This window comes from Platichthys flesus, chromosome 24, assembly GCF_949316205.1.
Source record: "Platichthys flesus chromosome 24, fPlaFle2.1, whole genome shotgun sequence".
Lineage (NCBI taxonomy): Eukaryota > Metazoa > Chordata > Actinopteri > Pleuronectiformes > Pleuronectidae > Platichthys > Platichthys flesus.
In genome coordinates this window covers 3,322,475-3,336,501 of record NC_084968.1, presented here as the reverse complement: position 1 = coordinate 3,336,501, position 14,027 = coordinate 3,322,475, and the positions used below count along the sequence as shown (strand labels likewise).

Genomic DNA, 14,027 nt, shown 5'->3' with positions numbered 1-14,027 from the left:
ACGCACGCTCCTATTATTTCGTGATGGCCTGATACGATGATGATTAAAAAAATGAACGTGACGTTCACTCACGTTCATCGTTACGTTCATGTTAATAATATGAAAACTGATTCGTTAAGTTCAGCGATAGCGAAACATATGCACAACACTGTACTGTACAGCCACTGCAGAGGGGCTGAGGAGCTGACCCCCGTGCGGAAACGAATTTGTTTGATGTATTGGACGTTTTTGTGTCTCATGTGGCAGCAGTGTCCATCCCTTTTAGCTGTCCTCTGGAAATACTTCCGTTGTGTTGTCGCCTCTATTTGCAGCGCGTTTGTCTATTTGCAGCGCGTTTGTTTATTTGCAGCGCGTTTCTGTAATGTGTTGTGTTGTGTTGTGAAATTGATGAAGGTGTTTTCTTACTTTGCTTGTGTTTTGTCAACTTGCACGTGTTTTCTTAAGTTGCTGTTCGTTGAGCTCTCAAGGCCACCGTATAAAGCACCACAGTTTGTCAAATAAGTGGAATGAAGTGGAGAAGAGCTACGAGTTAGCCACCCAGCTAAAGATCATTTAGCTGCTAAAAAGCTGAATGTTTCCTCAGGCGGTGGTGGGGACCAAACCAGAGCTAAAAGAAATGTGGATAATGGATCTACATTCAGGACAGGGCCTGAACAGTACATCAAACTGAATATGAATGTTGTGGAATATCAATATGATGTGTAAATAGTGTTTTAACAATTGTTCATCATAACATGGTGGGATTATATTATGTCAAAAAATAAATCTCCTGCCCCCAAAAGGACATAAAATGAATGAATGTGATTGTACATAGGTGTTGTGCTTTTGGTTTGTATTCATCATGTATCTTTTTTTTATCATTTTCTCCTTTAATGCTGTGTATAGATTCTTCCATCCTTAGCTCTATCAACATGAGTATGTTCAATAAGGTGGTGCAACCTTAAGAAATTAAATATTCAACTTCATTTATTGTTTGAACAGAACAAAATATTTTAAATAAAGATGAAATCAATAATTTAAGGAAATAGACCAACTAAAAAGCAAACAAAAAAACCCACTTAGTGCTCACTGAGAAGGCACAGCAGAGCCACATCACTGCGCTTTATAGACTTCCATTCACAGTGTCCATGGCAACACAAGCCTTTGAAACCCGCGCTGGGATAAAGGAGGGCCAGGTGTGCAGAGTTGCACCGTCAAGCCTCGCTGACGTCACAGATTCTTCTCTCACCGTGGTATCTCCCCCTACGACTCCCACCTCATGTCGTTCCTCTCAATCTTCAAACTCACATTTTGAGTCGATGGCCTCTCTCTGGAGACATTCGATTTTGAAGGGTTCACTTGTATCGGCTGCGATTTCCATGCAGCCCTTTTCAATTTTTGACATCCAAGCGCAAAATCATCAGGCAGACGAATCACATCAGACATACATTTAGTCTATGCGCATAGAAACACACATCTGTGAGTGGCTGATGCCTCGGTAGCTCAGGCTCTGACAAATCCCTGAAGTGCCTCGGAATGCCCCCTGTAAAATTTGTGGTGGTTTAATTCTAGTCTCATTTAATTCTCCAGAAATCTACCCCACAATTTAGCTTCGCCCTCATCGTTATTCACATGAAAAATCGGATCAGACTGAGGGCTGTAGGGTTTAATGTGGGTCAAAAACACAGGCCATCATTATCTATTCTACCACATTATATCTCATCTGTACTCAGGATGGCAAGTCACACAGGGAAAGAGACAGAACATCGGGTATGACGTGGCACTAAAATAAAGATTGTGAGTGCATTCATGTGTCAAACACGCGGGGTCAAAATGCAGACACATGAATGCACTCACACTTTCTTCTCATAAACTTGTTGTTTATGAATGAATACACACACAACCACTGACACAGACAGACACACACACACACGCCAGTACAACCCTTGCCCTGCCATAACCTCTATTGTAGCAGTGAAGCACCAGTTCTCACCACTGAACATCTTATGTTCTCATGACAGAAATAGAACGTACACACAGAGTCATTACTTCCACTGAACTAGTCCTCATTTTATGGATGGGAGATGATGTGAGAAAATGTTGAACTATGCTAATAAAAGAATATTTCCTCCTCCTGTAGCAGGATCGATGCAATTTCAGGCTTAATGTTTGAACTAACTGGAGGGAAATGACCACATCTGTCCACTGGAGGTGACTACAGAAAGGTCATATTTTCCTGGCCACTTTAGTGAGTATTCAGCAATTCAATAGGTTTCTCCTCCACTTTAGTCCAAAATGAAAAGTCCCAATGACATGCGGAGGGACTGCATGAAGGTCCATACAGATTATCACTTTTCACACGATGTGAACCCTCGTGAAATTGGCGATTCCCCGGTTTTCCCTCAAGTGCCACAAGAAGATTCACATTTTAGCTTTGAAGTATCTCAACAATTATTGGATAGACTGTAAAGCCATTTTTTAAACCCAAAAGGATAAATTACGATGATATAATAGTAAAATAAACACAAAAGAATCACAGGCAAATACCTCATGAATTGAAAAGATACAGTTATGAGATTATGTAATTAAGAATACTAGATTGTTTTTCTTTGTTAAGTACTCTGTCTGGAGCAGAACGTACCATGAAATATATATATATATGATTGTATTGATAAACCATAGGGACTGCTCTCTGGATCTTCAGGACAGAAAAGATTAACACAATTTCAAAGTTCATACAGTATTAATATTGCATTTATATATTAGACAGCGACCTGCCCCGACCGTGAGGCTTGAAAGAAGAGGAACGGTGAAGAGAGAAAGAGAAGAGAGTGACCAGAAAGAGTTGTATATCTATGTTATAGGTTTAATGGTGATAAATATAATTACAGCAGAAAAGACAGTAATTAGTGTTGAGTAATAGTGTCAGATCGGGACCCTGCATCCCTTGAGGTACCTTCAGAATGAGGACAGAGAAGAAAAGCCTACAAAAGCGAGAGAAAGAGAAAGAGAGAGAGAACACAAGCAGCCTATGGAAGGACAGAGTGCCGCCTCCCATTCTGCTCTTGTAAACTCGAAGAACCACAAGTAAACCGTTATTTTGAGATGAGAGTGACGTTATCTATTGGGATATTTCACTGCTTTGAGATATGGTGGAGCTTGACCATTAAGGATGTGTATGTCAGGAGAAGGAACGAGAATTCAACAGGGAGCCAATGCAGATAACAGACGCATGAGAATTTCTACGAAACAAACATTAGTTGGACTAGTTTGTCAGAATCCTTCTTAGGCACCATGTTTTCATAGCTGTCATAATACACCCATAGAGACCAGGACAGTCAAAAACAACGGCCAAGATTCCCTACGATAGAACAGGTGGCCAAGGTGATGCCACTCGAAAGGACTCTACGATAAGGGAATTTTGTGCTGAGGCGTTTAACTAAAATCTTTACTTTTCTGTAAATTCATAAGTAAAAATCGTTAAGTCATTCCTGAAGTTTGACTACCTAATTAGATTTGTCAGGCATAGTACAGTGGAGAGTCTATCAACTGTGCTAGCTGATAATATTGCCTGACAGAAGGATATACTGTATATAGGGTGCTGCATTTTTGTTTGATACAAATTCAGCTGCACCTTTTTCGATTCAATATGAATAAAGTCACAAACAACTCTGGAGTGTTACATTTTATTTGGTCTCATCTCTTTTTGAGCTTTTTCCTTAGTTTTTTTTTTTTTCCACAGGTTAAAACCCATTATAATAGTCAAGAGAAATAAAAACATTTTCACATACTGTATACAGAAATAATCCTCTTGACACACAACAATAAAAACAGTTGATTAGGCCCAGCCCAGTGCGAGATTTCACAAAAATGCAACAATAACGCATTTTTCAAAGCCTGATGACCACCAAAACTCCAACTCAAAAAGAGCAGAGACAGTTCTGAGAGAGATGTAAAAATGGCTGCCAGGGCAATGCAACATTTGCGTTATCACATCGCCTAGGCTGTAATAAAACACACATGCACAAAAAAGACATGGAAATGAATCTGGAACAATTATAATTAAAAGCAAATAGATACAAAGACGGAGAGGTCGACCTTGTCCACCACTTGAAGGTGGTGACAAAATCCTCATCTCCCTCAAGCAGTTTTATGCACATAAAAATTCAGTATGGGTGCCCCAAGGGGACATTTGACCAGAATTTAAGTTTGGGATGTTGCAATTATCTACACAATAAAACAGATTTCAAGCTCTACCAGGCAATTCTCTTGAATTTTCTACTACACAAAAATACTCTGGCTTGTAGAGGAATCGTTTTGATACAGATTTGGTCGAATTCAGAGAACTGGAATGTAAAGTTAATCTGCCTCATGTGAAGCACCCATACACGCAACTTAAATACTCCAGTGAAAACCTATACAAATGTTTTTGATCATATGAAGCAATCATCCATCATCCTAATGTAGACTGCGTCCATAGCCATCAATACAGAAAAATATTTCTAAATCCAGTGTGTAAAAAGATAGCCATTTATAAATATCCACTTCCCCCCCATTTATAAATTTTGTATATGCCCCTAGCTTGCTGGTAGGAAACTGTCAGAAGGAAAAGCCTTTTACAGTAATGTGATGCTGTGAGTGGAAGAGATGTGACCGGTGAGTCATGCGGATTTGTACCATCCAAACCATTTAAAATTTCTATTATGGATCATTTAGAGTTCAGTTAGTTAAGCCCCAGCATGAGCACCTGAAAGAGACCACCTACTGTTAAAAACCCTCGAGCTGCTGTCAAATACTTTAACTTGAATTATATCTGTGCTTTAAAAGACATTAATCAGGTTAAGTGTCGTCTGTAATCTTAGAACTCTGAGTGTTAAATTAAGTGTAAATAGGCAAAGGCATAAAAACCCAATGTGGACATTGGACTTTTGTTACTACTGATATTTTGTTGATCAACTCACAGGAACAGAAAAAAAAAAATTCCAGTTAATCAAGTATTCATAAACCACATGATGGGACAATTTTGAAGAGGGTTGACTGCTTAGCATTTTAAGGCGGGAAACATAATTTGAGGTGAATGAAAGGCCGCCTACTAATGTACAGATGTAAGGTCTTTGTAAAATGTTTCTCAGACAGTGTTGTAAAGAATGATAAAAAAGCCAGTGTCCCTCCCAGGAATGTAATAGACATGGGCAAGTCGGCTTCTAGCAATTTTTCAGCATGTGTTTCAGGGGCATAGCTTTGGCGAGAGGGTCGTTGTGAGGGGTGGAGATGTATCCATTGCATTGTTTCAAAATGTAGCAAGCTCTAGCTTTTCCAGTATCACCAACCTTAGCTTTAAATTAATGTTAAATTCTAATTACATACCACAGGTTGAAGGGCACATTTTAGTTCCTACTGTTGTGTAGAACTAGCTCCTGCACCTGATTTGTAGAACGATTCCACATGATTAAGATAAAAGGCAAAAGTAGTAACTAATCGTTTGCTTTTATCTGTGAACAATGTCAAGCACACAAAAATATAAATCAGTCTGCTCAAGGTTTGTTTACTCAGTGCACTCATCCAGCACTAGGAGCAGACATTTCAAGAGTGAACAGGTTCTCTGTAGAAAGATCATGAAGTAATTGAGTGTCAGTAGCTTCGCAGAACAATAATCTTGACCATGGGGCTGCTGTGTGCTGTCGAGAGAAGGGGGGTTGAGTGTGTGGGCCTCTGACTTAATCTCAAAGCTAAAATCCATGTTTATTTTCTAAACAGAGCGCCAAGAGCCTGTCACTGTGGTCTTCGAAACAAATTGGTCATCCTTTCATGGCGCCGATTCGTTTAGTTTTCGTTGATACAGAAAAAGAGGACAGCAGATGGTGACCTTGGATGCACAGACAGTAGCAAATTAGAAATAATATTCACTCTTTGAAAGACCGAGCATTAGCTTTCGCACTTTGCGGGGGCCTGTTCCAGACATGGCTTTTGTCCACGTCCCTATTGGGATATGCAATTCATGTACAGCTAAAGAAAGGTCATATTTGATCATTTGGTCTCAGCCTGTTAATGCCAAACAAAGGCCTGGACAGGTGCTTTAGTTTCATACGAGCCAGAAAGAGCAATAATGAGTCTCTGGCACCGACGGCTACCGGGAGACAGCTGAAATGGGCCTGATAACCAGGTACATTTGTAACATCTACTTAATTGAACAATAGCAAGCAGAGGTGCAATCGGGTGAGAGCCAGTGAAATGCCAGGGCATCTAGTTAGGCGTTTCACAATTTACTCTTCACTGAGCCGCCAAGGTGAGACTTAATCAATAAAAAAAATCATCAATATGTGGAGTGTATTCGGCCTGAGTTTTCCCAATCTTCTTGTTGTTCTACATTTTTTCTCAGTAACCACGTAGAGATGCTCTGTTACTTTCAATAATCAGAATGGTTCAGCGCAGGAGCGATTCTGTGAGATTCAGTTTTTTCAAGGTTCACAAATCTCCCCCGGAGCTTGGCATGTTTACAGAGACGGCTGTGCAGAACCAAGATTCAGTCCTTCTCAGAACAAGATCTTCTCCGTTGTTAGAACTGATGGGTTTACACAACCGTGTGATGCTTGCTTTGCTGTTGGCGGTTAACTGCATCGATACAGCAGCAGTAGCACATGTCCCTGCTCAATGTAATCAGAGAAAAGTATTAACTTCTGCCAGCATCACCCGCCACAAGGCTGTCACTGTGACAAACGCACTGATTGGTTCATACTGATACATTTATAAACTAGAATTAAATCACAGCGTCAGCATTGTGTTGAATATGTTAAAGTATCGAAAGCCATGACTATATTTTTTGACCATATGTCCTGATTTACCAATAACAGACGGAGGACTATGGAGCACCAAAACTGGCAAAGTGCAGTTACAGTTTATCAGACAAGTCAAAAATATTCCTGAACACATCAACAAATAATAGTGTTGGGCAAAAAAATAATTTGGGGTGTAAAAAAATATAGCTTTACGTGATTGGCTCCAGCAGGAACTAGATTAGCACTTCAATACGATGTCTGTGTGTACAACAAATCTTTTTTTTATCTGGAATTTTGATCTAAAAATAATGGAGTATACAGAAGGTTTTACAAATAGATGCTGCTACTATTTAACATAAAGTATATGGTTGAATCTATGTAAACATATCTGCTATTGACAATTGGCAGCACTTTTCACTGTTAACTCTTTTACTAGGCCAACAAATAAGTGGCTTGCGATATGATTTTTTCCCCCCATTCTTGATAATGGCTCCGAAACACAACTGCCACTAGTCGGTGCCTCTTGGCGTGATGAGGGTCGCGGCCTTGGGTTGCTCAACTGTGCCGTCTCATTAGCTTTTATTCATGCAATGTATTGGCAATTTGCCATTCGCTGATTGAGGCAATGGTCTGAGCTTTGAATTAAGATCATCAAATCATGTCTGCTCCCTGCCGCCCTGTGGAGCTAGTGGCCAGATATCGCTCCCTCCTGCAGAGAATTCTCTTCCACTCTCCCTGGCTGCTTGTTGTAGAGAGGCTGATTTCCAATGACGGATGGAGCAATGCCTCCGAGAGCAGAGCGTCGCAAACAACCCATCAGGACTTTCTTATGGAAGTGCGGCAGATGGGTGGCAGTCATGGCTCATAAATCCGACAGCCAAAACTAAGAATTGCTCGTTCCCGTCATGCACGTGTCCCGGTCACGTCCTACCAAAAACATTTCAAATTCTTAAGCATTTCACCATATTTGCATGAACAGGTCATTTGGCAGCAGGTGAGGTTTCTCTCCACTTCAAATCAAATACTTCCGAGAAATGATTTCCAGAAATAGTAAGAATTTCCCCAACTCTGACTACAGGCAATAACTTAAATGTGAAATCCATGGTGACTGCTGTTATTACAAGTAATATTTAATGTAGCCAGACTCAATCTGCGGGCCCTTGATAGAAAACGGCAGGTAACACTTTTTCAAGCTCTGGGGGGGGAATTAAAGTGAGCGCTGAGAACATCCAGAGCAGACATGAGTGGCGGTTTGAAGTGGATACTTGACACACACGCTGTATTTGTCACAGAAATAATCAGCCAGACGTTTCAATCATCTCAATTTCCTTTGTGTAGCCTTTTTGTTTTACTCACAGAGCTCTGTTGACAATAACAGCCCTCCGAGCCTAATGATTATCAGAGCATGGCTCTTGTGACTTTGTGTGTTGACACAGAGACGCGTCAATAACTCATCCCTTGTCACGTCTATAAAATGGCGGCGAGGACGAGAGCAGAGGACGGGTAGGGAAAAGCGCTGAGGGAGGGAAAAGCGCTCAGGGAGACAACAGATAAATCAACCTTCAACGTTTGCCCGACTTTGAAGAAGATCCACACAGCTCATGTCCTGTTGATGGCAGGAGAGACTGGACAAGCGGTCGATATGAAATGTGGGTGATCCTACCAGCTGTATCCGTCCAGGAGAAGCAACTAGGATGGAGGAGCTGCTGCTTTCTCTTCCACATTCTCAACATTAATAACCTATAAACTTTGTATTCTACTCTTATTTTTAAATTACATCCTTTTCTATGTCATTAGAAGAATTTGTACAATTATTGTGTCTTTCCAAAACAGACACTCCAACACCTCCAGTCCATTTTACAGAGCAGGTGCCAGGTGTGTGTGGAGGTGGGTAAGTAGGCGTCTTATTAGCTCTCTCAAACTAACTGTGTAACCCTTGACATTAAAAAGGATTTTGAATGCCAATGGATTCTTTTATCCTCCTTCCATCAGTTTTCAATTTGTACAACCAATTACAACACCACAAAGGCTTTCAAGAAGAGTGTGCACCATTATTTCAAATTTTTTCCCCAAGTGAATGACATCTCACCCCTCTCAACAACAGCGGGCCTTTCACCCCCTCAAGTGGAGCCATACAGAACTTTGACCATTGGAAATGGCTGGACTCTTCACTGTACCATCTACCTGCTCTTATCAGTGAGTACTACTTTGGATGTCCAGTAGTAGATGGAACAGATAGGTTAATGTGCAACAGAAACATAAAATAAAGCTCCCCTTTCCATCCAAAACAAATCTGATTCCCTCCCAGCGCTCCCCAGTAAATGGATTGTCCTTGAATGAGTGCCATACTTTCTGTTTTTTTTCCACGGACAGAAACCTGGCTGTTACTGAAATGGACGCTCTGCAGTGTGCCCTCCAGAAAAAAGCTGCCAGAGAGCAAGCAAGCTAAGGAAAGGGAGTAAAAAGAAAAAAGGAGCACAGCTATCTACCACATCACCTGAGGGGGAAGGGCACAGGAAAAGGTGAGAGTCCACAGACACTCCCACAAACTTCATGCATTGAAAGTGCGCGGCTTCCACCGAGATGGAAGCCGATGCAGCAAGCAGCTACAATACCTTGTGAGGAGGATGCGTGGCATTTACGTAACGTTGGGGGAAATTAATTAAGAAGATATCCGAACGCATTGTTAATTCTCCCTGCTCTTATCAAGAGGCTAATTATCGCTATCAACCTCCTCCATTCGTCAGCAGGATTATTAGGCTAATCTCAAAGCTTTCCCCCTTCGGAGACAAGGTCTTTCACACTTCATCGGAACAAAGCGGTTATTGTCTTCGCATGACACGGTGTCAGTGATGAACCCAGTCAGTATTTCTACCCTGTAATGCTCCAGTGAAAACATGGGTTACATGACGAGTTTAGGCCTTGTGTAAGTGGGTCTCTTCCAGTTGCTCACATGCCTGACCTACGCCAATTAGGTTACTGGACTAGACGCTTTGGATCCCGGCTCACTCCGGTTATGCATCACGAGTCTGAGATGTTGTGACCTGCCACACCTCATGCATTTCCCAGGATGCCTTTTGAGAAAACTGTCTGAACATGTTACATTAGGTGTGTGGAACAACCGCTGACAGTAATGATTGTGAGCCAAGATTGGAATGAAGCCATTTGTCCCTGGTTGCTCAGGTGCAGTCTCCTCTGTTGAGGCTACTGATGCTAAAAAAAAAAGATATTGTGTCAGTGTATCTGTTACAAATTCCTCCCTGTATTAAAATGCTCAAACGTTTCTGCTGCATCTGTTCTGAGGACATGTCACAGTAATCTAGAGGTTCCTACCAGATGTTTTCAATACTGACATAATGGTTTAGGATAGATTTCTTTTCTGTCCCTAGAACTGTGTGTAGAGTTCAGTAACGCCGTAGCTCAAGTTGTGCAAAGCCAGCCTACAACTCACAACCTCCCTCAAACATCTGATGTTTGACGCATTTAACCAAAGGACTTGTTTGACATTGTCAGAAATTTCTCTTTTTGTTGCACAGAGTTAAATGGTAATAATACCTCTCTCATGTGCGTAAGCTGAATATGTTTCTCACATCAGGAGATGATTATCTTATCTAGCATGGCTCTGTCCAGGGGTAGCAAGTTGCAGTTGATGTTGAATACATTGAATAGACAGATAAGATAGTGGTGTCAGCAATGTCAAACAAATCTTTTGGAATCAGGTTTCAGATCTCTCCTATCAAATTTGTATTTTATATCTAGTATTATAATGCACATATTTTTCTAAAAACGTTCATTTTATTCTCTGATCTATATTTTTGATTTCTTTTTATTGTTTTTGTCATTGTCTGTATATATTTCTATTCTTGGCAGCAGCGACTGTAATGAAATCCAATTTACAGGGGTAAAAAAAAAACTGAATTTCAATTTTCCAGCTCCTACTTTCTTCAATACAAATTTTGATGCATCCACGAGAAAGAAATGTAACATTTTAGATCTAGTTCGAGAGCTGGATGAAAGGACCAATGACGACCAAGTTAGTGGTGCACTGTGACATTGTGGGCTGGCTTTGTGAGGCCACTGTGGAGATGACTGAAGGAAGCGTCCATACTGATGCACTGTAGTATCTTCTAATAGTAATTTTTGATTGAGCCTTCCTAAAGCATCAGGTGGGTGGTGATAGGACAGTCAGGATAGTGTCATACAAGTCAAGCAACCACAGAAAAGTATATCAAAGTTAGGTTTAAATACTATTTTCTCTCTGTATCATCCAGTGTGGCGAACCCACCCGTCTGGCACTCTGCGGAGGCAGAAACAACTTATTTGCAGACCCTCTTTGTCCGAGCTCTTACACTGTCACAGTGGCATTCTTTGGCATAAGGAGGGAACGCAGAGGGCTCCCCTGTCTTGTTTCCTGGGCTCTGTCGCCTGCCAGCCCAATGAATCTATCCAATCCCTGGCATTTCCTGAGGAATGTGACTGGAATGTTATCTGCTTCCAAGTGGAATAGGGTCATGGTTTTGTCTTGGATTGCATGAGCAGCCTAGAATATCCACTCCATGCTTTCTCCCATAATGCAACAGGGCAGACTGTTTAAAAAAAACAACAACAGTAAGCTTTCCTTGAACAATAAGTCTAGACATACATGCGCACACACATGGAGACGACATTTTCTTCCACAGCAACGCTAAGCTGATTTGCAAATTTAAACCAAATTCAAAGCATCTTCCCTACGCACCAGATTATCCATTCAAGGAACCTTGAAAAGATATATATTAAAAACACTTCATAAAATAAGGCACTCCAATTTTTCATTGTACTGAATGCTTTCAGTCTGCAGAGAGGTAGAGACAGATGAAGCCGTGCAAGTCGCCTTATCCACCTCTGCATTGTCACAATGCTTCAAAGGTAGGGGGTGATGAAAGCAGGTGATATGAGCAGTCTTGATAGGATCGGAAGATGGAACTAGTGATCTGTGGTCTGCTCCTTCAAAGGGATAGAGAAACAGAGATAGAGAGGGAGAATGAAATGGGCACCAGCTATTGGTTTACCTTTCCTTTAAGATGTAGGACAAAGTAGTGGAAACAGTCCTGGTCTGTGTTCCTGTGATAAAACTGCACTTTTTAACACTCAGAAGGGAGACGTGGTCACAAGCCAACGGACGAGGCCTTGTTTAGAAACGGTCATCTCTGAGCTGAGTAGGGGACTTGAAGGGCTTGAGCCCCATTGTCCGGCGGGGATGAGCCCTCTCTTTGGTGCCATCCAGGGGCTTGCTGCAGGCTGCCCATCCCAGGTCAATCAGGGGCGAGTCGGCTGGGTTGAGGGGGACTATGCGGAATGAGGGCAACGTGGGCGAGCAGTTGGTGGAGCACGGGGCGGAGCGGGATGTGTGAAAGGGAGTTGAGAAGGGGTCAAATGGTGAAGCTGTGTCCGAGTCGCCCAAGGGGTCAGCTTTGAGGGCAAATGGATCACAGTCCGGTGTTGGGAACGGGTCACAGTTGGTGAACGGGTTTGTAGGGGAAGGCTGATAGCCCAGGGGGTTGCTGTCCGAGCGGATAGGACTGCGGCCCACAGTTGAGTTCCCGCCGCCAGTCGAGATGAAGCTCCAGGGGTCGATGCGGGGGCGAATGGGTGACGGGCGGGGCCGGGGGATGACGCTGACCTCCAGGCGGCGGGTTTTGGGGCTCCAGAGGGCAGGGTTGGGGTGGAGAGAATAGGGCACAGAAGGTTTATCCTCGGCGTCCTGTGTGTCTTGGCAGAAGGGCAGGTCCAAAACTGGAAAGAACAGAAAGAAAAACATCAAACGTGCGCTGCAGCCTTTTAGAATTAAAACTCCTAATGGCTGAGGGACTTAGGAATGACAGAATTCAAATACAAAAGTCAAAAACTTAGCAGCTGAGGCAAAGATATCCTGAATAATTATATAAAGATTCTAGACAACTTTCTCGTCGACAACAGACTCTGTAAGATGAGAAAAATGACAAGACTAATATATATATAAAAAAAGGTTTAAACATTCAACATATTAAACATCTTCATCATCCCGTCCTTCATGGTCTTGCTGGAGGAGTTTTTAATTGTTAATCTGGAACGTGCTTTCAAGCTGCTGCTCCACTGCTCTTTGATGCATTCCTGCCCCATCTGAATGCAGTACTTGTTTGTGCATAATTCTAGAAAACACACTCTCTCAAAACATGCTGACATTGATCCAGACAGAAACATGAAAGTGGAAGACTACTGTTGCAAAAAGAAGTGGAACAAGCACCAGCGCAGAATGTTGATGTAATTAGTCTACATTGAGAACAACATAGTGCCGTGTAACTACATGACGGAGCTGCAAGCAGCAAGTGTAAATTAGCACCGACAAGAACATTAAACTCAGAATAAATCACCTTGGATGAACATTCGTCATGTCCAAATGTGATGGGTCTGCCAAATGGCATTACTTACGTGAACAGTATCTCTCCTTGCATGCAAAAGATAAAGCTGACATGACAGGGGAATCGGGAGTCACATGAGCAAACCAGTTGCGGTATCCTCAAAATCCATCTCTCTCCTCTTTCAAGCTTACATTCACAGCCAGTAACCTTGTGGCAGTCTGTCAATGCATCTGAGTCATGCGCTCAATAAACATAATAAGACGCTTAGCTAAAACATTCCCTGTTTAATTAAGTGTGGCTTTTCGCCTCTGTGCGCCCCATGTAATGAGCGCATGCGGTTTGTGAGATCACGGCTGTTTGGCGGTGGAGCAGGCGAGAGATGTCTGCTCGCAAACCTGGGGGCAGCGCTGGGAGAGCGGCTCTGTGGAGAATCCGGGGCTTTGTGAGTCAAGCGGACCAGATACGGAGTGTGAAATGTTCCCAGGGGGTACTCGCAAAGCCCCTCGCAAAGCCCACTCGCTCTTAAAACAACCAATACCCACGCCTCCGTCCTTTCAGCTCTAAACTGTGTCAGTGCTTCTAAGATACGCATATTAGTCTTGTGGAAAAACATGTCAATGCACTGTAAATGAAAGCAGCTGGTATGCAGATAATGTCTGGGAGCAGGGCACTGTACAAGAATTAAAACACAAGTGTAAATATGCCCCATGAGAATGGAAAATTGCCTATTTCAAAATGTAATTTGGAGGGGATAATGAATTCTAATCCCTCTGGCATGTGCTCTTTTATCATGTGTCATGCATGTATTTAACACAACATACAAGACACATTACATGTCTGGATATGAGCATATTCGCACTAAACACAACCATAATGCACAGCTGGGCTCCAGCCA

The 14,027-nt window shown here is 42.2% G+C and overlaps 1 protein-coding gene across 1 annotated transcript in view; it reads right to left on the bottom strand.

Annotated features, from left to right (window-relative positions):
• Positions 1-3,651: 3,651 nt before the first annotated feature.
• The window catches only part of LOC133949864 (mitogen-activated protein kinase kinase kinase 11), a 43,151-nt gene continuing 32,775 nt past the window's right edge, over positions 3,652-14,027 (bottom strand). Inside the window, exon 10 of the mRNA XM_062383908.1 lies at positions 3,652-12,527. Coding sequence (XP_062239892.1) covers positions 11,926-12,527 — 602 coding nt within the window. The 3' untranslated portion in view covers positions 3,652-11,925. The remainder of the gene's footprint in view (positions 12,528-14,027) is intronic.